This window comes from Pseudorasbora parva, chromosome 5 (genome assembly GCF_024679245.1).
Source record: "Pseudorasbora parva isolate DD20220531a chromosome 5, ASM2467924v1, whole genome shotgun sequence".
Lineage (NCBI taxonomy): Eukaryota > Metazoa > Chordata > Actinopteri > Cypriniformes > Gobionidae > Pseudorasbora > Pseudorasbora parva.
Window position 1 is genome coordinate 36,794,565 of NC_090176.1, and position 27,864 is coordinate 36,822,428.

The 27,864-nt window shown below is 36.2% G+C and overlaps 2 protein-coding genes across 7 annotated transcripts in view; both read left to right on the top strand.

Annotated features, from left to right (window-relative positions):
* Positions 1-316: 316 nt before the first annotated feature.
* mpc2b (mitochondrial pyruvate carrier 2b) lies at positions 317-4,718 on the top strand. Its single transcript, XM_067444147.1, has 5 exons — positions 317-655; positions 2,089-2,129; positions 2,214-2,298; positions 2,372-2,483; positions 4,080-4,718. The coding sequence occupies exons 1-5, from the start codon at positions 556-558 to the stop codon at positions 4,123-4,125; spliced, it is 384 nt and encodes a 127-aa protein (XP_067300248.1). The 5' UTR covers positions 317-555; the 3' UTR covers positions 4,126-4,718.
* A 3,405-nt stretch (positions 4,719-8,123) lies between these two features.
* The window catches only part of nxpe3 (neurexophilin and PC-esterase domain family, member 3), a 28,204-nt gene continuing 8,463 nt past the window's right edge, over positions 8,124-27,864 (top strand). The window contains exons 1-2 of one of the 6 annotated variants that reach the window (XM_067444142.1): positions 16,090-16,527; positions 16,682-16,881. The gene's annotated coding sequence lies outside the window, so the exon portion shown is untranslated. Of the gene's footprint in view, positions 8,254-16,089; positions 16,882-25,658; positions 25,800-26,136; positions 26,398-27,864 lie in introns of those variants that run through there. The other 5 variants (XM_067444143.1, XM_067444146.1, XM_067444140.1 and 2 more) reach the window with 5 other exon arrangements.

The following is a 27,864-nucleotide window of genomic DNA, read 5'->3' on the forward strand; positions in this document are numbered from 1 at the left end:
AAAAATGCCTTAATTCCTGTTGCTTCCACATTCAAAAGTTCTTGCCTTTGCCCTTTTAAAATTGTTAAAGTTGTTCTGATATTGGCATTAACCTCTTCCTTACTTCGTGAAATATTCATTTCGATATGTGATCATTACTTCTGCACCCAGTAGCCTACTCTGCTAAATCAACTTCCTCGTTAGAGCTTTCTTTCAACTTGGCCTTCTCAAAGGTCCCGCCTTTTAAGAGGGCGCGAACGCCTTGCAGGCAATCACACAAAGAGGCGTGACCATAGCAACCAATCCTATACTTCAGAGGTTCAGTCACGTCATGACGCAAATAGCTTTGCGACGCGTCCCGGCTGACAACATACCAGTAAACTGCCTTAGCAAGGTCGAGAGTAGGACAATAACGAAGACTTTGTACTTTATGCTCGTCCTAAGGTCTTGTTTTCTTGACTACGGGCTCTTGCCTTTTGGAAATACCACGGGTCAATAGCAGTAGAGTGCTTTGCACGTCACACGCTGTATTTTCGTGCGTGCAAGTGGTAGCATTTAGCTTATTTAGAAGTCACCATGGCTATGGTGGGGCTGAGAGCTTCTTACCACAGAATCCTCGGCAGGATCGAGCATTTGCTGCCAGCTAAACTGAGACCTTTTTATAACCACCCTGCAGGTAACACAAATGCTGTTAGTGTGACAGCTTTTTTGTCACTGACACTGATCCTGTTAACCTCTTGAAGCAAGCGGCGGTGCAGCAATAGAGACTGCTACCTGAGCAGGTGTTTTTGTCTTACTGGTCATATTTAAAATAAAGGTAATAATTAGCTTGGTACACGGATAGAACATAATTAGTCTTCTTTGATGTAGATGTAGCCTAGAGTAAATCTCAGGTTTTCGATATAAACAGTGTTGATTATATTAGGCGCTACACGTGTGTTTTATAGGACAATTTATTTTATAGTAATAGCCGCTGTATAATATGTAGAAAAGGTTTTTTTTTATTATTATTTCTTAATGGAAACCATGGTGTATTGTAAATCAGAGTAAAAATAATTTCCAAATTCCTCATTATTTTGTTATCTGCAGCTCTGATCTCGGGATAAGTTACTTGTTTTGTGTGTGTTTTGCATCAATCATGGATACAAATGGGGGCTAAAATTTGCATGTAAACACAAGTATTACTGCATATTGAAGTGAAAAATATTACACTTTGTTTTAATTATTTTTATTTGTTTTCAATTTAAAGACATGATACAGTTTATAATCCTTGTGTGATTGTACTTTTCCAGCAATTCCATTAAGTATTAGTATTATGACATTAATTGTGCATGTTTGATTTTAATTTTACATGTAATGAAAAATGTCAAAAGCTTATAAAGCTCAAAAATATCACAGATCACCGAAGTGTACTGTATTCGTGCAAAGTGCTTTTTACAAACAGAAATCTTTCTCAGTAATGTATTCTGTTACTGAATAACTTAATATAATTTTTGTTATAATAACCTTGCATGATTTCTCTTAAGAGAGTCAGTGTTTATAGTTCTTCTAGTTTTTAATGGTAGAATAAAGAGATCAAATGACATGCATGTTGATAAACAGAGGTTGCCTGACAAGAAAGAAACTAAAAAAAGATTAAACAAAATTACCGTGTTTGCATATAGCACAGCAGATTTTGACCTTAGCTTCACCTTTGCCAGAAGGAGAGTGTCATATTAAGCACTAGAGATAACCGATCTTTTATTAAATGAAGAAAAAAAAAATGTTTTCAATGTTCTAAAACAAATCTGTTGTGATATGTAGATCACTGATGGCAATGTAAGCTGATTAATGTCTTACTGAATGTTCAAATATTCAGTGTTTTACAGATAATGGTCCACAATTTCACCATCATCCATTGTACATTGCACTTATTGAAAATCAATTTAAGTTTGAGCTTTGTGGTACACATGAAAAGAGCCACAGGAATGCAGGTTCAAGTATCCCTGCCCCTTCCTCGACTTTTGTGTTCTGTAAATAAAGAAAAAAACCTGTCACAATTACACGCATTCTCTGTGAACATTTGACCGGTGAACCATGTTTAACTTAATTGATTTGCTCTTTATTTAGGTCCAAAGACTGTGTTTTTCTGGGCACCAATGTTTAAATGGGTAAGAATAACATTAACATCATACAGTATCTGGAGATTCTTTGGATACTTTCCTTTTTCTTCACTTTTTTGTGTTTTTACACAGGGTCTGGTCTTAGCTGGCTTAGCAGACATGGCACGTCCAGCAGAAAAACTTAGTACCTCCCAATCTGCTGTGCTGACAGCCACTGGTATATATCACATCTCTTTTTATAAATATGCACATTTTGAAGTTCCAAATCTCCCTTACTCTCTGTTTTTCAGGTCTTATTTGGTCCAGGTATTCCCTGGTTATTATACCCAAGAACTGGAATCTGTTTGCTGTAAACTTCTTTGTTGGAGGTGCAGGGGGATCACAGCTCTACAGAATATGGCAGTGAGTACACTCATTCACCTACAGAATACATTCAGTAGTGTAAAATGTAAAATCAGTGCTCTTTGGGAAAGGGGTAAGCAACATAAAAGGACATGTGAGGCAAAGGGCAGTGTAACAAAAAGCAACAGATGAAAAAAGCACTTAAAACAACTATACTGAAACCAAAATATACTTAACAGAAAAAAATCAACAGAACATAGCTTGTCTTCAGTTGCTAATAGGGCATCACGATGTGCACAAGATTCACTGCTGTGTGCCTCTCGTCTTATATACTCCAGGAGTCATTAGAGCAATGGGGCACAGGGGCGGAGCCTGACAACACTCAGAAGAGAAAGAAAACAAATCAGAGCACAGAAACAGACACGCACAAAACACAAATGCAATACCCAATGGGCTTAGACCATAACAATCACCTAAATGGGGAATTAGGGAAAAGGGAAATGTTCTGGGTTTTCGACTGTCTTTCATAGTAGCCAGCTGATGTCATTCACAACAGCTACATATAAACCAGATCTGAGATACATTTTTTGTACGTCGCTAACTCATTTAGCTGGATTTGATTGTTTGGCGATTTATCATGATCTCGGATTGTTTGGTTCTTTGACCTTCATCCTGGACTTGCTGTCATAGCAACATGTCAGTAAGCTTAAACCTGCTTGTGAGCAGGGCTTTTTCAAGTAAATAGGGTTAGATTGCATCTTTTTAAGTGGCATTGATACTTAAAATCAAATCAGTCCCAGCCGCTGCTACTTTATTACAAGATTACTTTATTACTTGATTACTTTATTACAAGACTTACTGAACCAGGGCAATAATAATATTATAATGTTGTGTAGTCTATAATATTATAGACACTAGACAGCCACTTGATTTGAGATATTTATTTGTGATGGAATAATTACTTTTATAATTGTATTGTTAAAATTAGAGCCGTGCAGTAATTTGACTGGTGACAGATTTTATGGGAGTGGCTTGTTGCAGCACAGGAGATGCAGATAACTTGATCTTGACCATTAAGAAACTTTATTTAATGCTGTCATGTAACAAATCTGCTTCAAATATAAAATCAAATTAATTGCTAATTACAACATTGTAAAAATTTACAATGTACAAATACTAGAAAATGGGAATATAAATAATTGGAAATCATGGTTTAAAAAAAAAACAGTGAACATATAAGTTATCTATTATAACGTTTATGTTGTTTTGGTCCCTTGGCTGTTTCCTTATAAAGGTCCTGAAATTAGTAATGTTTTTCGCCTGTTGTCTTTAACTATTTGATGTCATTACATTGCTGCCTTGCCGCCAGCCAATCACTGCATTGCTTATTGTGGTTTCGAGTATCGATGTATCTGCCCATTTTCCACTTCTCTAAATTCAATGGGCTTTGTTGCTGTTGTCTTTAAAAAAAAAAATTCTTCCCACATTTTATATGGTGTGTGTGAACTCAGATTTTTATTTCTTTGGTTATCAACCGTTTAACAAAATTGTCAATAATAGCAATAAAGCAGACAGGGTCTTCCAGCATATTGTACAATATAGGTATGTGACCTAAGGTGGGGGATTTTCAATATATGAGCTGTTTAATCCCCACAGGTATAACAGGGAGCAGAAGGCAAAGGAGAAGGAAGCACAGGCTTGATATCAGTACTGTGTAAAGTACATCCAGAGGACCCAAAGGGACTCTCCTCGACTGGTACCCCAGAAACTTCCCCTTTATCATCAGTCATCCAGTACAGCCTCCAGACACTTTCTTCTTGAACAGAGATCAATAGATTGTTTTAGAGTTCAGGTCCTTGTCCTGTGCCACTATTACCTATAGCAACAATTATTACGGTTGTTAAAAACGCACAAAATGTTACATTTTCATATGAGTAAACTGCTCTTTTCTTTTTTTTATGCATCTTGATAAAGGTGCTTTTTCATCCAACATACTTGTTACCATCATGACTCTTACTATTGAGTGAATTTCTTCATTCAGCCTGTGTCATACTATTAACAGAATGTCTCCCAATACATTTTAGAAAAGTCTATTATTTGTATTTCTTAGGAAATATTTATTATTAATAGCTGTAATTAATATTTTGTAGTTTTTTTATTATTTGATTCCACATATCCATAAAATGAAATAGTTTGTCAAAACCCATACGTTACAAAATATAAACTGGACTGTATTGTAATATTGGAGATTTTTAATCCACATAAATAAAGTAACATTAAAGTCAATTTACTAAATGCGCCTTGCTCTTACAATCTTTTGTGGTGTTACATGTTCACATGTGCATTAATCTAGTTATTTACCAGTCTTGCATTATAAATAAGGTATATAAAGTGTATGCACGAAACACATATGGTACTAAATTTTGCCAGAATATGCAGCATACAACCAGAGCACATAAATCCTAAAATAAAAAGCATGCAGCCTGAACATACAATTTCCAACGACAAATTAACTGGAGGGATTATCAACTGATTTTTCACCTAATTTCATCAGAAAGCCACATTTATTTTAAAGCTGCAGTCTGTCAATTTTGTCAATAATTTTTGGGTTAAAAACTGATGAAATGATAATTTAATCACTCCCTGAATCAACCATGTGGTAAGGCCACATTTGGTAGCATTCTTGCATACTACTTGAGATGTTTGTAGCAGGAAGTATATCTTTTTGTGACAGTACACTGCTGACCCCGTGTGGTGTTACAATAAACTGCATTGTGTTCAGTAGAATGAAAATAGCTGTCTTATTTCAGAAGGCCGCGTCCTCCGGAGGTCGCATTCAAAGGGTGCATACGTCATAAGGCCGTCTCTTTTCAAAAAAGTGAGCAGAACACTCCAAATGCGACCTCCGAATGCGTCCTTCTTTCACAGGAATTCGGAGTGTGCATGAGGAGTATCCTTCACGGGTGGAGATGACCCACAATTCTTTGCGTCTCCGTTAACAACCGTCATTTTTTTTTTATATTATATGAAAAAACGGCACCACCGCCAGATATACATGCGAGCGTAGGTGTGGTGTTTAAATTAAGTAGTTCAAGCTTTTTTGTTGTTGTTTTTTAAGCTCTATAACCTCAAACAGATAGTTGTGATAAACAGGATTACAACGCTTTAGTGCATTTTAAACGTTTTGAACAGTACATTGCTGTCAAGACAAGAAACATTTCATAGTCATTTTCGAGTAATAAATAATTTTCATTCATATAACTGGCGTGAGAGCGGGAGCGCAACGAGGCTGAACTTGTTGGCATAGCAACGTGATACTTCCTGCTGCCTGTGTGTCCTACGAAGGACGTCTCGTTTAATTCTGTTTGAGGACACTCCGTATACTGCATCCTACTACACCGTTGAAAAAGAGAGTTACGACACTATATATGCTTATATATGTGTGTATATATGCACCTATATGTTCAACTACACTGTAAAAAAAATTAACTATATTGACATTAATTATAATTTATTAAACTGTGGAAAAACGAATCAATTATGTCGAATTACACATAAAGCAACACATTTTCAATCAAATTTATTTTACAAACCTGCTCTGTCCACAGTAATTCACTTTTAAAATATAGGTTTTCCATGTACTACAATAACTAAGATATTATTTATAAAAATGCAGTAAGCACATCAATTCAAAAACATGTTTGCATATTTACTGTATCTTTATTTTAAAAGAACCACTCACAACTTCAACCTCTAAATTAAGTAGACCTACTTGTTCATAAATAGCAACCTTTACAGCCAATTTCTGTTAAATTTACAAAATGTAGTACAGAAAATGCACATTTACATTATTAGTCATTGTACATAACAACTATAGGCCTATGTCAAGTTACTTCCGTTGTAGAAAATACAAGCTTAGTATAACATTTAGAATATGCAAAAATATCTACATTAAAAGACACTGATCTTTATATTTTTATACTGTAACATTGCAGTTAATATTTTATACATGTACAATTACATTTTATCCAAAGCAACTTACAAATGAAGAGTGAAGCAGCAATTAGTGCAGTGACAATTTTTAGTTAGTCTAGCAGTTTACCATTTATTTTCTTTTGAGTGAATTTTAGCTATAGATGATCAAATCACTAATATAACACGTCTATTTTTATATCTATTTTTGTTACTTTATTTGTACCTAAGTGTTAAAATAGGCTAATTAACATCACAAAGTCTAATGAAATCAAAAACATCTGACTAAAATCCCCAATAGGCTAAATCTATTTAAATCATTTGCTTATGAGAGGATTTGTAGGTAATGAGAGAGAAGATGAGAAGACGTAAACTTGCACTAAATTCATTCATCGTTTTGAGAGTGTATACAACTTGTTTTGATCGATGTAGCTACTCGCGTGACCCAAATAATATAACCATATCACTCATTTAGCCTATTGGGGATTTTAGTCAGATGTTTTTGATTTCATTAGACTTTGTGATGTTAATTAGCCTATTTTAACACTTAGGTACAAATAAAGTAACAAAAATAGATATAAAAATAGACGTGTTATATTAGTGATTTGATGAGACTTGTATGGCTTAATATAACATAAATGATGTCTCTTACTGAATTATGTAGTAGAAAACCCATGAAAGAACCCATGTTATTTTAAAAAAATCGATTTTATATTTGGACCATGGGCGGCGCCATTTTGTTTGTGTTCTAGGTTGATGACGTAGATTGGTTGAACTCCTCAATCAGCTGGCATTACCCGTAGCTATTTTTACCACAACGCAACTCGAAAATTGTTTCAGAGTTAAACAAAACCAATGAATTGCTTTGTAATTGTACTTAAAACACACTCAAACATACATGTGCACACAAACTCACCTACACAAGTCACAAACAGATCGGCGGGCGCGCACACACACAGTGCTGTCTCAATCGAGATGTTGGGCTGCTCAGTCTCCACGACAGGGGCTGAATCCGAAATCGACCCCCTATACCTTGAAATAGGGCATTATTTGAAGGGACGGCCATTTGTAGTGTTGTCCGACACTATAGTGGACATGTTCGAGTGCAGTCATTCAGTCTCACGTTCACCGCAATAACGAGTGTACAGCCGATTACACACAACAGCTGTCCGACTTCACGCACTCGATCGTCTTCATTCACTCCTTCAAGTTGTATTAGTGAACAAAAGTAGCGAAAGTAATTTGTGTCTTAAAAGTGAAAGTTTATAGATTGAGGTTAATTCACTGAGCGTGCTCAAACTTTAATGCACAAACCAATCCCATGCATCATCACCAAAACATCCTGCCTCTCTTCCTCACGTTAACTTATCCCATCATCCTACCTAGATATTTCCCTCTGCTGGATACATTAGGCATTACAGTTAATCTACTGCATATCAACAGTCTATCTATCAACACAGGGAATAGTGATGTATGCGCGCACGCAGTACGTGTGTGTTCGCGACGATCTGTTCGCGCCTCATATGTGTGTGTGTTCGCGCCGATCTGTTGGGGTGTGTGTGAGTCTGTGTGAGCGAGAGAGTTTGTGTCCACATTTGGGTGCGTGAAGTCTGACAGCTGTTGTAAATCGTCTGTACACTGCGGTGCAACGTGAGACTGACTGCACTCGAACATGTCCACTATGATGTCGGACAACACTACAAATGGCCGTCCCTTCAAATAATGCCCTATTTCAGGGTATAGGGGGTCGATTTCGGATTCAGCCCCTGTCATGGAGACTGAGCAGCCCAACATCTCGATTGAGGCAGAGCAGTCAGATGTGTGTGCGCGCCCGCCGATCTGTTTGTGACTTGTGTAGGTGAGTTTGTGTGCACATGTATGTTTGAGTGTGTTTTAAGTACAATTACAAAGCAATTCATTGGTTTTGTTTAACTCTGAAACAATTTTCGAGTTGCGTTGTGGTAAAAATAGCTACGGGTAACGCCAGCTGATTGAGGAGTTCAACCTACGTCATTAACCTAGAACGCAAACAAAATGGCGCCGCCCATGGTCCAAATATAAAATCGATTTTTTAAATAACGTAGATCTTTCATGGGTTTTCTACTACATAATTCAGTAAGAGACATCATTTATGTTATATTAAGCCATACAAGTCTCAACACCAGGGGATCCCTTTAACGTTGTGAATAAACTGCTACTGTAAAGCCTAGTCGAAGTCGATGCACATATTGTGTTAATATTTTACAGAAATTGCTGCAAATATAGTGAATCTACTGTCTTTCCTGCTTAATCCCATTCAACTGGATCGACAGCGCGGAGTTGTTTGGAACTATTGAGCGCTCTATGAACCACGTGACACCGTAGTGGCGAGATCAAAGAGTGTCGTAACCCAGCAAACACACAACGTTGGCACAACGTACTCAACCTTCTAACAACGTTGACACAACATGGCCAAAGGGTTGCTATAATACGTTGTGTGGTGAAGGTTGTTACAGTGTTGTCACAACGTTGACATTGAACCACCGTCCGGACCATTGCTTAAAGTTGTGCCAAGGTATCTGGACAACCACTGGGCGACCTATACTCGTCATCACTGTCCTGAAGCGTGAATATCAGCCTTTTAAATTTCAACTGACAGTTGAACCGTCTCATTCTTCAACGAGTAGGCTATATCTATAGGTTATTATAATAAGTTGATACGCGGATCCGTGAGTATTGCTTTTAATTTACCTTAGCTGATATGTAAATATTCAAACAAGCTACAATTTCCGTGTCTACGTGACATTCATTCGTTCTTTATTTTACAAACTACATTTTTTTTTTAAATAAAATAAACGGACAAATCATATTATTCATGGAGTTGCGATTTTGTGTATAACCATCATAACGCTATTTCTTTTAACGTTAGGCTACCAGATTTACTCAGATCCTTACCGTAAATAAATTGTTCAACATCTCATACCTGCTGGTTTCTGGACTTGCATTTCTCCTTTGGATTTGTTGATATTTCCTGGACATGATTCCGCTTACCGACCTCATCAGCAGGCTTTCGAATACGATTTTCTGCCATCTACAAAACCCGGTTTTGCTCTTAAATGTTCTGACCTAGGCCTATCTTTGCTTTTTTTGTGTTTGATGTAATATACTTAAACTAAATATTTGTTTATTCTATTTTATTTATTTTTAAAAAATGTATCTGTATGGTCGCTTACCACATGCTGTTATAATAAAGTTGAATTAGTTGAATAAACTTGTATGTAATTTTTATTCTTCAAAAGTGTGTTGCAGGTGTTGATTATAATGAATTTACTGTTAGGCCCATAAATAATAGGATAAACAATAGGCATATAAAAAGTATAATAACTGAAATTAAAAATGAACCACTATGGGGAATGGTGAATATAGCATTAAAAAAATGTTGTCAGAATGTCGTCTTGAAGTTGCTGAATGTTGCGCAACAACGTTGCTACAGCCCCGTCGCGTCTTACAATTCTACGTTGTTACAATGTTGCGAGCACGTTGACATGTATCGCAAGCCATTTTAGCATTTAAACCTTTTTCTGACTATCTATAATTATATTTAAAGATAGTAACAATTGTATTTTGACTAGTGATAATTATAATTCGACTAGTCAAAATGACAATTAGAGATATCTGCAATTATAATTGCACTAGTAAGAAATCTGATTCGAGATATCTCTAAATACATTTCGACTAGTCAAAACTCTATTAAAGATATCTGTAATGAGGTTAGAGATATCTTCAATAGACACGTCACACATACGCAAAGGTAATTAGAGATATCTCTAATTCAATTTCGACTAGTCACAACTCTATTTTAAGATATCTGAATTGTACCTGCTCCTAGACTATGGCAAGCCGTTTTAGCATTAAATACACCTTCGCATACTAGTCATAAATCAGTTTTGACTAGTCATAATTCCAGTTCCAGATATCTCCTCTGCAATTTTGACTAGTCGATATTGCAATTAAGATATCTACAATGTGATTGTGACTAGTCATAATATGGATTGAAGATATCTACAATGTTAATTTGACTAGTCATAATATACATTCAAGATATCTATAATGCTATTTTGACTAGTCACATTCTTCCATTGACTTCCATTGGAAAATATTTCCAGATATCTTCAAATGAGTTTTGACTAGTAGAAATTGTAATTAAAGATATCTATAATTGATTTAATACTAGGCATAATTCTAATTAGAGATATCTCAAATTACAATTGCACTAGTCATAATTAAATTAGAGATATCTCTAACTGAATTATTACTAGTAAAAATTATAATTAGAGATATCTCTAACTGGTTTTTGACTAGTCATAATCACATTTAAGATATCTTTAATTCATCAAATTTAAAGATATCTAAAATACATTTGTAGATATCTGCAAATAATTTATTACTAGTCAAATTATAATTGAAGATATCTTGAATTGGAATTCTTCCTAGTCAAAACTCATTTAAAGATATCTGCAATTTAATTATAGATATCTCTGTCTGATTTTTGACTAGAACGATCTTTCTTTGGAGATATCTGCAATTAGCTTTGTGACTAGGAAGAATATAAATGTAGATATCTGGAATTAACATTCTGACTAGTCAAAACTCATTTATAGATATCTTAAACATGCATGCAAATATGCCTTAGCTAAGCCACACCTTAAACATTTTATTAACCAATCCTACCGTGGAAACCGTTGTCATCTGCCATTTTGTTTAAGAATTGTAAAATAAAAGTCCTGCGTCTTTGGTCATTTTAAGCTCATTTATATAGAAGGAAATCAAACGTATGAAAATAAAAAATGTACCTTGGACATGTGTAAAAGTGACATATAATATGCTGAGAAGATCAAGAAGGTTGTTGTCTAATTCTAGGCTATATATTAAAGTAATAAACAAGGTTGAGCTGTGCATGCTGTGGATTAAATTGTGTTAGATTTTATTCCCAAACGAACACATTTAAAGCTAAGCATTTGGCCTTATTTCTGGTGCAACATTATATATGTTATAATTTTAAAATAACTTTTCAACGCACTGGCGCTCATCACTCAACACAGCAGAATATCACATCGCAGATCTTTTGCTATAATACAACACACCACTCCCACCTTGTGGATTATTACCTTTATGACACGAGTAAACACAACGCAATATACTAATCAATGTAATCAGTATCTACATCAGGTCAATGTTATTTAAACATGTATTAACCTGTAATCTTTTTAAAATCATTCTTAAATGTTTTTGACTGGGTCTGCTGGAGACATTTAATCATATGCATCCAAATGTTGTCACTCGTCGATTATTGGTGGAAAATTTCCTCACGTCACAACCCTACACAACAGCGCAGATTTGACTAGGAGCAGGTACAATTCAGATATCTTAAAATAGAGTTGTGACTAGTCGAAATTGAATTAGAGATATCTCTAATTACCTTTGCGTATGTGTGACGCGTCTATTGAAGATATCTCTAACCTCATTACAGATATCTTTAATAGAGTTTTGACTAGTCGAAATGTATTTAGAGATATCTCGAATCAGATTTCTTACTAGTGCAATTATAATTGCAGATATCTCTAATTGTCATTTTGACTAGTCGAATTACAATTATCACTAGTCAAAATACAATTGTTACTATCTTTAAATATATTTATAGATAGTCAGACAAAGGTTTAAATGTTAAAATGGCTTGCGATACCTAGTCAAATCTGCGCTGTTGTGTAGGGTTGTGACGTGAGGACATTTTCCACCAATAATCGACGAGTGACAACATTTGGATGCATATGATTAAATGTCTCCAGCAGACCCAGTCAAAAACATTTAAGAATGATTTTAAAACGATTACAGGTTAATACATGTTTAAATAACATTGACCTGATGTAACTGATTACATTGATTAATATATTGCGTTGTGTTTACTCGTGTCATAAAGGTAATAATCCACAAGGTGGGAGTGGTGTGTTGTATTTTAGCAAAAGATCTGCGATGTGATATTCTGCTGTGTTGAAAAGTTATTTTAAAATTATAACATATGTAATGTTGCACCAGAAATAAGGCCAAATGCTTAGCTTTAAATGTGTTCGTTTGGGAATAAAAACTAACACAATTTAATCCACAGCATGCACATCTCAACATTATTTATTACTTTAATATATAGCCTAGAATAAGACAACAACTTTTTTGATCTTCTCAGCATATTATATGTCACGTTTACACATGTCCCAGCTACGTTTTTATTTTCATACGTTTGATTTCCTTCTCTATAAAGGAGCTTAAAATAACCAAAGACGCAGGACTTTTATTATACAATTCTTAAACAAAATGGCAGATGACAACGGTTTCTGGGGTAGGATTGGTTAATAAAATGTTTAAGGTGTGGCTTAGCTAAGGCATATTTGCATGCATGTTTAAGATATCTATAAATGAGTTTTGACTAGTCAGAATGTTAATTCCAGATATCTACATTTATATTCTTCCTAGTCACAAAGCTAATTGCAGATATCTCCAAAGAAAGATCTGTCTAGTCAAAAATCTATCGCAAGCCATTTTAACATTTAAACCTTTGTCTGACTATCTATAAATATATTTAAAGATAGTAACAATTGTATTTTGACTAGTGATAATTATAATTCGACTAGTCAAAATGACAATTAGAGATATCTGCAATTATAATTGCACTAGTAAGAAATCTGATTCGAGATATCTCTAAATACATTTCGACTAGTCAAAACTCTATTAAAGATATCTGTAATGAGGTTAGAGATATCTTCAATAGACGCGTCACACATACGCAAAGGTAATTAGAGATATCTCTAATTCAGTTTCGACTAGTCACAACTCTATTTTAAGATATCTGAATTGTACCTGCTCCTAGTCAAATCTGCGCTGTTGTGTAGGGTTGTGACGTGAGGACATTGTCCACCAATAATCGACGAGTGACAACATTTGGATGCATATGATTAAATGTCTCCAGCAGACCCAGTCAAAAACATTTAAGAATGATTTAAAAAAAGATTACAGGTTAATAAATGTTTAAATAACATTGACATGATGTAGCTACTGATTATATTGATTAGTACATTGCGTTGTGTTTACTCGTGTCATAAAGGTAATAATCCACAAGGTGGGAGTGGTGTGTTGTATTATAGCAAAAGATCTGCGATGGGATATTCTGCTGTGTTGAGTGAGCGCCAGTGCGTTGAAAAGTTATTTTAAAATTATAACATATGTAATGTTGCACCAGAAATAAGGCAAAATGCTTAGCTTTAAATGTGTTCGTTCGGGAATGAAAACTAACACAATTGAATCCACAACATGCACATCTCAACATTGTTTATTACTTTAATATATAGCCTAGAATTAGACAACAACCTTCTTGATCTTCTCAGCATATTATATGTCACTTTTACACATGTCCCAGGTACATTTTTTATTTTCATTCGTTTGATTTCCTTCTATATAAATCAGCTTAAAATGACCAAAGACGCAGGACTTTTATTATACAATTCTTAAACAAAATGGCAGATGACAACGGTTTCCGCGGTAGGATTGGTTAATAAAATGTTTAAGGTGTGGCTTAGCTAAGGCATATTTGCATGCATGTTTAAGATATCTATAAAGGAGTTTTGACTAGTCAAAATGTTAATTCCAGATATCTACATTTATATTCTTCCTAGTCACAAAGCTAATTGCAGATATCTCCAAAGAAAGATCTGTCTAGTCAAAAATCAGACAGAGATATCTATAATTAAATTGCAGATATCTTTAAATGAGTTTTGACTAGGAAGAATTCCAATTCAAGATATCTCGTATTAAGTTTTGCCTAGACAAAAATCCAATTCAAGATATCTTCAATTATAATTTGACTAGTAATAAATTATTTGCAGATATCTACAAATGTATTTTAGATATCTTTAAATTTGATGAATTAAAGATATCTTAAATGTGATTATGACTAGTCAAAAACCAGTTAGAGATATCTCTAATTATAATTTTTACTAGTGCAATTGTAATTTGAGATATCTCTAATTAGAATTATGCCTAGTATTAAATCAATTAAAGATATCTTTAATTACAATTTCTACTAGTCAAAACTCATTTGAAGATATCTGGAAATATTTTCCAATGGAAGTCAATGGAAGAATGTGACTAGTCAAAATAGCATTATAGATATCTTGAATGTATATTATGACTAGTCGAATTAACATTGTAGATATCTTCAATCCATATTATGACTAGTCACAATCACATTGTAGATATCTGGAACTGGAATTATGACTAGTCAAAACTGATTTATGACTAGTATGCGAAGGTGTATTTAATGCTAAAACGGCTTGCCATAAAAATCAGACAGAGATATCTATAATTAAATTGCAGATATCTTTAAATGAGTTTCGACTAGGAAGAATTCCAATTCAAGATATCTCGTATTAAGTTTTGCCTAGACAAAAATCCATTTCAAGATATCTTCAATTAAAATTTGACTAGTAATAAATTATTTGCAGATATCTACAAATGTATTTTAGATATCTTTAAATTTGATGAATTAAAGATATCTTAAATGTGATTATGACTAGTCAAAAACTAGTTAGAGATATCTCTAATTATAATTTTTACTAGTAATAATTCAGTTAGAGATATCTCTAATTTAATTATGACTAGTGCAATTGTAATTTGAGATATCTCTAATTAGAATTATGCCTAGTATTAAATCAATTATAGATATCTTTAATTACAATTTCTACTAGTCAAAACTCATTTGAAGATATCTGGAAATATTTTCCAATGGAAGTCAATGGAAGAATGTGACTAGTCAAAATAGCATTATAGATATCTTGAATGTATATTATGACTAGTCAAATTAACATTGTAGATATCTTCAATCCATATTATGACTAGTCACAATCACATTGTAGATATCTTAATTGCAATATCGACTAGTCAAAATTGCAGAGAAGATATCTGGAACTGGAATTATGACTAGTCAAAACTGATTTATGACTAGTATGCGAAGGTGTATTTAATGCTAAAACGGCTTGCCATAGACATGCGACGTTGCCATAGTAGAAATGCAACGTGCCACAGACGTTGCCACAGCGTAAACGTGTTTGCTGGGAACTCTCTTCTATGGCTCTACTCTCTTTTTCTATGGCTCTGCTGCATCCTACAGGATGTGTCATCCGCAGGACGCAGCCTTCTAAATTTAACGAAATGAGACACAGCTATTGATACATGGAAATGCGGATTTCGTGATTACATTTACAACCATTCCACATAGTAAAACAATGCCTGTGGTCATAAATAATAATCAGCCTCCTACAGAACTGTAGTAAAATAACTCCACAACATTTCTCATCATGTAAATAAAAGAGAATGGTTAACACCACGCGTGAAGATGAGTTTGGATCATAGGTTTGGATAGAGAGACATTTTATAGGTTATGACCCATGATTATGACGCGTGTCACTCTGTCTGAATCGTCATCGTAGTGACGTCGGCACATTTTAACAATTACTGCAGAGCAGCATTATGTTGATTTTTATTTTTATTTTTTACATTCTTTAATATGACCAAGCAACGCCTGTATTGTTTTTGGATATATAGTAGATAAAGTAAAATACAGATGAATCCCACCACCAGAAATTAATCTATGGATTAGCTCGTGCAAAATTGTGAAAAAAAGGACGAATTTGGGAATAATGCTGCCTTTACGTAGCCTAGAAATCTAGACGCACCGTATCGTTTCCTACGTAAAAATTGCACAGGCAGTCCCATTGTTGAATACGATGAGCTCAGAAGTGAGAATTATAAGATTTCCGATAGCACGAGAAGGCAGCATATTTTGGAGTGCTGTCCAAACAAACCTGATGTTTTATGCTGCCTACCAGGAAATGTCCTACTTCCCATTTCTGAAGTCGTGCGTGATTACGAGCTCATTACATTCAAATTTTGATGTCGATGTTCATGTCCCATCTCAACTAAGGAACTATTTACGATAACCCCGATAGCACGTGAAGGCATCATAAATACAGAGCAGCCTCAATGACGTATGCAGCCGACAAATGCGACCTCTTGAGGGTAAAACAACATGAACATCCTTCGATACAACGTAAGAAAAATGTTAACGGAGCCAAAATTCAAAGGAATTATTTCTTATTATTTTATATTTATGCGCAATATGTGACCACGTGAAATAATGACCATTATCACCGTTTTCCCCCTCCTGTTTACAACTGGGGCGGAAATGCTGATGCTTGATCAAGTGTTAGCAAACCATCTCGACGTGCACTGCAGCCGCTGCTGGTTGTCCTCTAATCTGGTCTGGTCTGCTCTGCTCTAGTCTGCTTCAGGCACTCGGTTATTTCGTTTATTTTTGACTGACTGTTGGTCATGATGTTGGCGTCATAATGGATAAGGCAGTCAGCAGCAGCAGCACGTCTGGACAGGAGCATCAGTGCAGTAGGTGAGTGAACGATGCTACATTCGAATTAGCAGTTACATGAGTTGGATTAGCCATCCTTACATCATTGTATGCATGCCTTAACAGCCGTGGCATCTAAACAATATCCCTGACGCGGTCATGCACCAAAATAAAGTTGACTTTAGCGTTTCAGACTCTAAAAGCTAAGTAGTGGCAAAAAAATGCACCGTTGTGCCAATTGCAATGCACTAGATAGAATGTAGGACACATATCCTAGATTAATTTTCTTAATCTACTTTGATGTATTGAAATGCTACCTCTACACACACTCGCCTAAAGGATTATTAGGAAAACCTGTTAAATTTCTCATTAATGTAATTATCTAATCAACCAATCACATGGCAGTTGCTTCAATGCATTTAGGGGTGTGGTCTTGGTCAAGGCAATCTCCTGAAATCCAAACTTCATGTCAGAATGAGAAAGAAAGGTGATTTAACCCTCAACAGACCTTCAGGACAAATAGGGGTAAAATATTTGTTTTATTTATTTTTAAAAAATACTTCCCTTAATCTGAGCAGTACAAGGTTTTGCCACCTGTACACGCACACAAAAAAAATACATTAACTCGAGTTTAAAATTTTAAGTGGTTGGAGGTCGGGGATTCCTTAAAGGTGTCATGAACTGGCTTTTTAAAAAAAATTATACTGTTGTCTGAGGTCAACTAATGATGTCTGTGTGGTTTTTACATTCAAAAACATAATAACTAATAAGTAATAGGCTATTTTCTACACTGGTTTTGAGGCTCTCTCCAAAACGCTGGGTTTTGATGGGCGTGCAAGCACTGGAGACTAGGAAGTAAACGCCCACGGCTAGGTTTGGATAAGATTTGCATATTTAATGAGCTTAAGATCCCCTGTCAGTTCAGGGTAGAGGTTAGATCGGGCTCAAAAAATCAAGCCTGACCCTACCCAAGCCTGTACACGTTGAGTCCGAGCCCGGCCCGGCCCAACACATTATCTGTAATTATGAGCCCGAGCCCAATTTAAACTCAGCCATTTTTTAATACGTGTGCGTTCTGACGAGAACGAGCCTGTAATGAGCAAAGTGCAGCGAAGCAGACTGGAGAGACTCATGTTAAAACTAACATTAATAAACTTAAATGAGTTGATAACATCGCTGTTTTCTCCACAGAGACTGTACAGCCGAATCAAATTTTGTTGCAATATTTTCCTGTTTAACACTTTGAAGCTGCTTTGAAACAATTGTCTTTGTCAAAGTGCTATATAAATAAAGTTGACTTGACTCCGCTCAATAATCCGCAGGCGCGCACGCTCATGATCCGCTCACCAGTAAACTGATGTTTGCTCAAATCCAGCTCAGACATTTATCTGTAGCTTACTTTGTTGTAGCCATTAAACAATGTGTTTTTTCCTTCATATTTATGTTTAAATATTATAATATTATTTTTACATTTCATCTGATTATGATAAGTGAAAAAATGCGAGTGGGTCAGAAATGATTTTGGTGGTTATATTTAGTTTAATATTAAAGCTACACTGTGTAACTTTTTTAGTTTATTCTTAGCTAAAAACACATAGTTCTTTCAAAAATATATGTGCTCATTAATGTATATTTACTTACTTCTTTCAAGTAATAAAGTATTCTCGTAAGTTTATAATATGCCATTGAAAATACATACGGGTGAGGGGTTTGAATGCCAGTCGCCATGTTGGCCCTCCATCTTGAAAGTACATTAGCCAAAGAGGGACATACCCATAAATTCAAGCTTCGCTTTTCGTGTTTTAACACTCGATGGCACCGTGTCAAATGTGAAGAGGGGGGTTTCCAAGTTAATCTTGGACTAAATCGGCCACCGTAGGAGTTAAAACGAAATCAGAATTGAGAGGAACAGAAACTATTATTCACTGGATGGTCATATACCTTATCACCACTAGATGGAGGAAAATATCACACAGTGTAGCTTTAAGTTTTGTTTTGTAGAAAGTGTTTCTTTCGTTTTGTTTAAATTGTATCTTAATTTAAAAAAAAAGGTTTATTAGGCCAATTGCCCGGATTTAATAAATAAAAAGCAAATAGCAGACTATAATTGCGACAAGAAGTCGTGGGAGTGATTGCTTTCATTGCTCATGAACTGGAGCACGTGTCTCATAAATAAACCGAAACTCAGCAGGCTACTTGCCTCACAGACATGACAAATATGCGTATAGAAAGCTTGAAATGTATAGAAAAACGAAACGATTCAAAGATATTTAATTAAGCAAAGTGCAGTGTTCACGCGAGCAGCTCTTGACACAGAGCGTTTCTGTTTAGAATGCTGCGCGCCATCACTGCACAAGCTGTGCGTTTAACGCAAATTTTTACACTAATCCTGACTTGTGCATCTTTGTAACCTACACATTTGTTTCTTAGTTGTTGTATTAGTTCTTACTTTGCTAAAAATATATATAATTTCTGATTATAGCACTTTCTGCCCACCCAATTAGACTAGTAAAGTAGGCTAATAATTAAAAAAAACAAATGCTTGATCAAGGGCCCGCCCCTACCCGGCCCGATGATAGTGCCGGGAAATCTCGGCTTGACCCGGCCCGCGGGTCGGTTCGGGTCAGGTTCGGGCTCGGGCAGAGAATCTAAACTCTAGTTCAGGGACATGAGGGAGGAGAGTGAGGGAGAAGCAACCAGAATGATTATCTTGATCACAGGGCTCGGGAACTTCTTTATCAAACAAACACAATGTTTTATTTCTCATCAACCCGCGATTAAATGGACTATTATTTTTATATTACACATAGCCCGCAAGATCGGACAATATAAGCGCGAACCGCGCACACACATACACGTTCGGCGCGCCCTGCCCTTCAGATGTCAACGAGAGAGAGAGAGAATAGCAGAACAAGAACGGAATAAGAGATTCATCGGCCTGCCGGGCTTTACAAGCCCTGGCCCATACGTGTCTGAATCCAGCGTGCTAAAGTTATGCTCTGTTAGACACGTACACATAAGCAAAATGATCTATAACAATGCAATACTATCACATATCAAAACACGTTTTACTCACGTGTGTTGCACTATTCCTGTCGGATCCAAATCCAGCATCGACCGGAGATTTGTTTACAAACGATTCCGCAGTGAACGGAAGTGAATATGTCTTCCCCATGTGAGCTGGAACTTCATTAAAAATAAAGTTCAACCACTCATTCCTAATATTAGGATCAGAAGGAAGCTTATGCAGCGACAGTGTTCTTCCACAACCAGGAATAGCGCAATATCTTAATCTTCCTCGATGTATTGTTGTTGACCAGCTAGCACGAGCCCTCCATGAGTCGGTGGGCGGGGCTACTGAACTACTTGTGCTCATTATTCTGTAGAGGCGGTGTTTCATCGCGCACTGACGTCAGTAGAAGCACAGGACCCTGGTGTCTATAAAAGCTTTTCTTTGACTAACAAGGAAGTTTTCAGCTCTGAAACTTACAGGATATTCTTATATTACCATGACCTTTTATATATCAAAGGCTCAAGGAAAATTTGATTCCTCAATTCATCACCCCTTTAATTGGGCCTTTGTGGACAAAAATGGGCACCCATAAGAATGAATGGGAATTTAATAATTTCAGAATAATTTATTTGTCCCAAAAAATAAAATAAAAACACAGTGATGATCATTCATACACATAAATGAAGGGGTGAGTTTGTACAACATTCTGAATGTGGCAAACACTGCGCGCACACACACACACACACACTTATTGCATGGTCAGATTTGTGTAAGCATGTTTTGGCATTTTTGTATAGTCTAAAACGACAAAGTTGTTTTTGTTTTGTTTTTTTGTTGTTGTTTTTTTACAATTTTAACTTTTTTATGTATAACTTAAGAGGTTAAAGCAGCACTAGGTAACTTTTCAACCTTCATAATATATTTTTTAAGACTCTTGTGATGATAAATCGACTTACAATAGGTGAATGACACGTCTGCCATAGCCTGATGGGGTCTGTATCGTTTTTAATCGTACTTTTAAACTTCGGGTTTCGGGTAGTAACCCGAGAAAAAAAAAGAACTACAAAATTCGACTGCTTTACGGCATATACGTCACTTCCACCGACACCCACACTTCCTTAAATTTGGACGTGCGAGCCCAACTTTGTTCGTCGGATAATATAGTCATGTTCGAAGCAGCAGAGACAAATAAGAAAGAAAAGGTTTTGTTGGAGGAAAGCAATAAGAGGAAATGAAAAAGTGATGTGATTAAAGGCAGGACGAGGATCAACATGTGACCAGCGTTTGCTCGTCGGCAAGAGCTGAAGGAGGCGTGCCTGACCGATGATGTCCTGCTTGTTACGGTGATTACCTACCACTCAAACATTGAACTGAAGTATCATATAGATTCTGTTAAACGGTAACCAATAGACTACTATAATGACGCTGGCTTGTAAACGTGAGCATCGTGATTATTTGGCGTTTGAAAAAAATAAAACCCATGAAATTATATTCATATGACATGCTGAAACATATGCCACTGACTGTAACGTTACCTGGGATGAAGACATTTCACACGCGACGCCAGAAGAACTCTGAACTCCTCTTGCAGTGTTCAGGGGAACTTTTAGTGCTGCACCGACCCTCGGGACGCTTTTATGAAGTTATTTGGCCCGCACCGCACCACTGTATATATTTTTACATATCCGGGGTCCGCGGGTTATGAGACGACCCGCGCATCACTTGTTCAGGGCTATCAGGGTTGTCATATCAACAAATGCACGCGCGATGGCATCCCCTGTTGTAGGATGACAGCTCTTACGACAGTAGTTGAGGACATTATTTTTTCCAAACTGTAGGGGGACCCCGAGAGCAAAAGTAGCCAAGTGGGGCTTTAAATTTGTTAAAACATAGGTTTATAGAGTTTTGCAGCTATGCATACATTGGGTAGTATTATTGCCATCTAGTGGTTACTGATTTTTTTTATTTATTTAAATTTTGTACCAACATAGATACACCAGATGTCACCAAAGTCATCACATTTTTAGGTTTTGGCTCGCTGAACATACTGGAATTGTTTTTTGTTTTTGTTTTTTTACTGAAGTTAAATTAAAGGTGCACTATGCAACTTTCCGTCCACTAGAGGGCTCCTATTCTAAACAAAGGCATAGTTTGAGGACGCCAAGTTTGAGCGCAGTATCTTGGGACATGGGGTCTTCACCTCACAGCCGGTGGAAAATAGGACACGGGCAGAAATCATGTTCATGGATGTGGTTATTAACGTTATTGTAGTGTAAAGCAGAGTGTTGTGGAGCTGAGCATGGCTGCTGAAGCTAGGGTTGTGCCGATAGACGATAGTATCGTGTATCGACGATAGGCAGAGAGATCGCCGAAAGCTGAAGCTGTTGGCGATTTCAAGGCGATATTTGGCTTGTTCCCCATGAATATAATAAATAAATAAAAATTATTATTAAATGAAAATATTATGATCATAGTTATTATTATTATTATCATCATCATTACATTAATTGTACTTATTCTGCTTAGCCTTACTATTCACATCAACATCAAAGCGCGTGGTGTTGCACTCACAGGCTACGTGCCGCATATACTGCGAGTGCAACACCACACGCTTTTAAAATGTAAAAATGAGTTACTCTTCAGTGAAAAAAATGTTTTTTTAAGACGAAAAAACTACATAGTTTCAGAATTTAATTGCAAGGTGATCAACCTAGCCCTATATTCACAAATTCACATAAGCCACGGCGAAAACGGCATCATCATCATCATCAGGCTAAAGCATTTTTTTTTCATAAATGTACATTTATTTTATACTTATAATAATACAATAACAAATTGCTATATTATAATTATAGGCTATAGCATATACATTTGAACAGAGCAATCAGTCAAAAAGTAAAAGCAGCTTTATTTCAAACGACTTAACGACGGAACAACAATGAACAAAAAATATTGCACTGGCTGTTAAGCTAAGATTTCTTGTTAAAGTGCAGTGAAATACTTAAATGTCAGCAGACAATGTATTTTCTAATAATGTGTTTTAGCCCTTGCCCGCTGTATGGGCTACAGAAATAAATAGTTTATTAAAATAGACAGGCTGTGACACCACGTTGACGGTAGCCTAAAAATAATAAATAACGAAATAGGCTTTAATAAATAAAAAACACAATGAAATAACTCAAATAAAACGGCAAAACAATTAAATCACCTCAAATGTATAGACTACTTGAATTAACTTATTGCTAAAACAAACACAAGGCCAGAAACAATTAAGACAACAATTATTGTTATGCAATTCAGGTATCTATTCCCAAAAATGTTTTGTATAAAGAAAACCAGCTGGTTTGAGAAGGTTGCGGTGGGGAGTTATGTTGCCCGCTGCAATGAACACGCGTTCCGATGGAGCCCGTTTCATACATAGGCTACTCCGTCTGCAGTGCGTGTGCGGTGCGTATTTTTTTCCGTACCCATGTTAACGGATGACAGCTGTCACACTGCACGCGGGTGCTGTCCGTCAGTCCGTTCCAGGAGCGGTGCGTCTGCAGCAGTGCACGGATCGTTTTCGTACCGAGGCTATTTTTTGCTGCGCTGCGTTGCTGCATTAAAACGACAGAACATTGTTCGCATTAAAATAAACAGGTAGGCTATTGACGCGAAAATCTAGTAATTTAACCACAGATGCGTATAATTTAAAATATAGGCCTACTCTTGTTTCAAAGTCAGCACATGGCTTTTTTTCTCAAGTTAAGCAAGGAAACGAGACTGCAGGATTTCCTTTAAAAGGTTTAAAAACGAAAGAAAAGACGAGAGTCGGCTGTTTTTGAATAGCCTATTGTAAGTTTCTAATTTAAAATGTTTGTGATTTAGGCTATAACCTATGTTTAAATGTTTTGCCACTTGTGTGAGCTAAATCTAAATATGAATAAATTAATTGAATAAAATGCTGTTTATGTAGGCTAGTGACGAGCCATGTTCAGTAAAAACTTTTGGATTTTAAATAAAAAATAATGAATAAATGCTGTGTTTGTGGTATGCAACAGCGGACCAGTTGCACACGGATTGCTTCACGGATGAACCTAATTAATACAAACACAACACATCTGGTTAACTAGAAGAGCATCATTTCGATTGTTAAATAAGAGGCGATCGGGTGCTCGTTGCCGCTGTTTTCAGTGGTGCAGATTTCTCTCGTGGCTCGTGCATGTGCAGAGCACTTTAATCTAACTTTTGTATTCGTTCCGGTAAAATCACGAAACAAAATGCACAAAAACTGTCCCTGCTCTTCATGATATTCGGTTTTAATGAGAAAAAAATACGAGGATTTAAAGTGTGCAAATCTATGCCTTTATTCACGTGAAAAATCTGAACACTAACGCTATATTGTGTTTAGATGCATCCCCTTATAATACGCCATAAAGTGTGTATCATATGCACACAAAAAACTGCGTAGCCTACCATTTGTAAGCCAAAGCTCATTTTGACGTATACATTCCACGAGATTGCACACTCGTACTATACGCATTTTCGTGAGACTGTCCCACCCACTTTTTAAAACAAAGTTATGCCACTGAATGCTCCGCCCCGACGCGATAAGATCGCGTATCGGCGATCTCACAGGCTGACGATATGACGATTGGAAAATTAGGCATATCGCCCAACACTAGCTGAAGCGATTGTTTTACAAACACACGGCTTGCGAGCACCGGGGCTTTTATTATGATGGGACGGGACACAGTCGCCAGGAGCCTGCACTATTTCTGCTTTTCCGGTCATGAGTATAAGGTAAAGCAGCTCTGTTTATCATATTAGATACATTTAAGTGTGTTTAAAATGATGTTATGACGTTACTCTGTGCATTCTCTCTGCGCTGCTGTGACATGTTCACACTGCTAAGAGAAAAGCGCTTTTGCCAAATAAAACAGAGGGTAACGCGGATATGAAGCGATTGCGACTCCCTCAAACGCTATGCTGAAAAGTCCCGGGTGCTCACAATTTTCTCACAATTTACAAATAGTTGGAGACATTTGGGATATTCTAAATACTCAACTGAACAAAATATATAACACTGGCCTAGTGGTTTTTGGATATTTTACTGCAAAAATAATATAGTGCACCTTTAATATTAAATGTAAAATAAATTAAAAATATAAAATAGATATATTTTACATAAAAATATGGTACTTTTAGTGGTAAATAAATTCAAAAATACAACAACAACAAAAGCTGCATAAATTGATTGTTTTCATATTTTTTTATTTTTTTTATTTAAAAACAATTAATAAAAAATTCACTTAATGTTGTCATATTGACCCCAAAGACAACATTAAGTGAATTTTTTACGTACCTTCAGAACAACCGAATCAAGTCCAGGGTTTTTGTTCATGTATAGATAGATAATTTAGCAAAAGTCACCAAATTTTATTCCTCTGAGATGAAGGGAACTTTTTTTTAATGAATGAAATGTCGATTTGGGTCATATTGACCCCAAGGACAACTTGAGTTAATGACTCACCCTAATGTTGTTCCACACACCAGTAGTTTTTGCTATTTTTGGACCAAAATGAGTTGTGTGTTTTTGACATAGAAATATATTTTTGGATGTATTTATTTGTGAATCTAATTCATTTTTGTGAAACTCCTGCATATATCTGTGGATCTCATTCTATTGATTTTTGAAATTATTTATTTTTTGTGAATGGCTTTACATTTATTTGTGGATAACAATATATTTGTTTGGAATAAAGCTACAATAATACCATAAGAGGCGACTATACTGGGACCGGCCATCTGGGGGCGATCGAGGGGCGGAGGCTTCAGTTTCTGAGAGGAGTGCTGCAGCCTAGTTCCGTACAGATTAACTTTTATGGTCGATCGCTGAGTAAACTCCTGGTCAAACTATACGTCTTCTTCATTTCTCCCTCTTTCATACCCGATCAAGACAGAGACGGTGAGATTTCAGTAAATTTTCTGGGGACGGTGGGCAAGCTGCACGTCAGCTCGTTTGGGGAGATAACTAACGAGCAGCGAAAATGTAACGTTACATTTTGATTTAATTTATTCTTATCCCAGTATTACAGTCTTTATAAAATTGATATAATGTTATCATAAATTGTTAAATACACGAAATTTTATTGAATAAATGCTTCGAAATGGACATTTTTAAACGTCATTTGCGGGCGATGACAGCTTTTTTGCGCCACTCCCAGTCGAGACAGGAAGAGTTTTGAAGTTTGCACCCATAGACGTTTGCACCATGGTTGTCTTGTGATGCTTCCGTATTGGTGTTCTCTCTGCGTTTTCTGATGGGATATTTCGTTAATTCGTTTCACTTGAGTTTTCGCCGGGTTATCTTCGGGGTTCCCCCACACATCAGGATTGCTGCAACGACGTTCTTGTCGCAATGTCGACTTTTGTGATTGGCCAATACCATAGACTAAAAAAATAGGTCAATACCTACAGACCGCAGTCCGCAGCCAATGGAAATTATTCTCCGTCATTGTGCGTATTAAGATGATTCCTGACAGAATTTCGAAACACACCCTGAGGTAAATTATTTTAAATGATTTTGACCGATAATCTGAATAGAAGCCGTTACTTTAACAAATGCAATAACTGAAACTTCGAAATTAATAAAGCTGTGTTAACGTACATGAAATGACCCTGTCTATAATCTAAATGTTCGGCAGTTTTGCCCGAAAAGAGCGCGAATTTCCGTTAGCTCGTGTGAAAACACAGGCAGTGTTGCCAGACTTGGGCGGTTTTGAATTTGATTGTGCGGGTAAAAATGGGTTTGGGCGGGTGGACAAAATTTGGGCTGGTTTAGGGTCAGTTTGGCGGTTTTCAAACATCTAAATGTTATAGTCTAATGGGTTAACAAACTCAAATGTGCATGTCCTCCATGAAATCAGTCATCATGACACACACAGGCCCAGCATAGAGTCAGCTGGCAGGTGTTGAGGTCGCCAAACGAGCAGCAGCGATCAGCAGGGAGACGCGCTCATTTATGACAGGTTTTTTGAAGTTGTAGCTATTCAAGTGATCGCTATGCAAAAGTGACATAAATATACAGCAAAGAGTGAACCAACTCTCAAAACATGGATTACACCTGTGACTCGAAGATTCTTTAACCGACTCTAAGAGCACAGATGAATGACTCAAATATACGGTATCCTGTCCATCATTTGCACACTGGCCTGACATGCACCTTTTAAACAGAGACTGCGTTCTACTCGTCCCCACAGCTACTGTCCCCACAGCTTCTGAAAGAGGTTTGAATCAACGATTAATCAATTTGTTCTTCATTATGTTCTATAAATATGTACTTCACGAAATACATAACGTTACTGTAGTTCTGTCTAAAGAAGCACAACACAAACGCGTTCTTGTTCATTTTTGGTTTTAGGATTATCATACAATATGTATCAGTGAATGACACATTTTGGCGGTGGTGTGCGTGCATTAATGTGTGTGTAATGCCTGCTAATTACGTTGTTTATTTCAATTTTTGCACATAACTTCACTTTTTGCACATAAATTAGTTTATTCTTACTGTTGACATTTGAAAATGATAGCCTACATGTGTCATCATCGGTTAATTTCAAGATTTTTACAGTTTTCACTTGGAAATTTTAGTCATACATGAATTTGCCCTGTTTTGATCCGTTTTCCTGGGAAATTGATTATTTATTTATTCATTTATTTATTTTTGTCATAATTTTGTTTTAAGGAAATAAAATGATGCTAATCAATCTTGACTGACATGGTAATGCAATTATTTTACGTTATTTTATTAGTTAAAATTTTGGGCGTTTTTTCTTTCTTGGATTGGGCGGGTTTTAGTGAGCTTTTGGGCTAGAAATCGTCAACCCAATGTGGCAACACTGACTGTAATCCAGATCTAGAAACGAAGACTGTAATGTTAATCCAGAAATGCATGCGAGATGTGCACAAAACACTCACAAATAGATACACACACCACAGAGGCTACCTGATAAATAAAATAAGGATTAAAG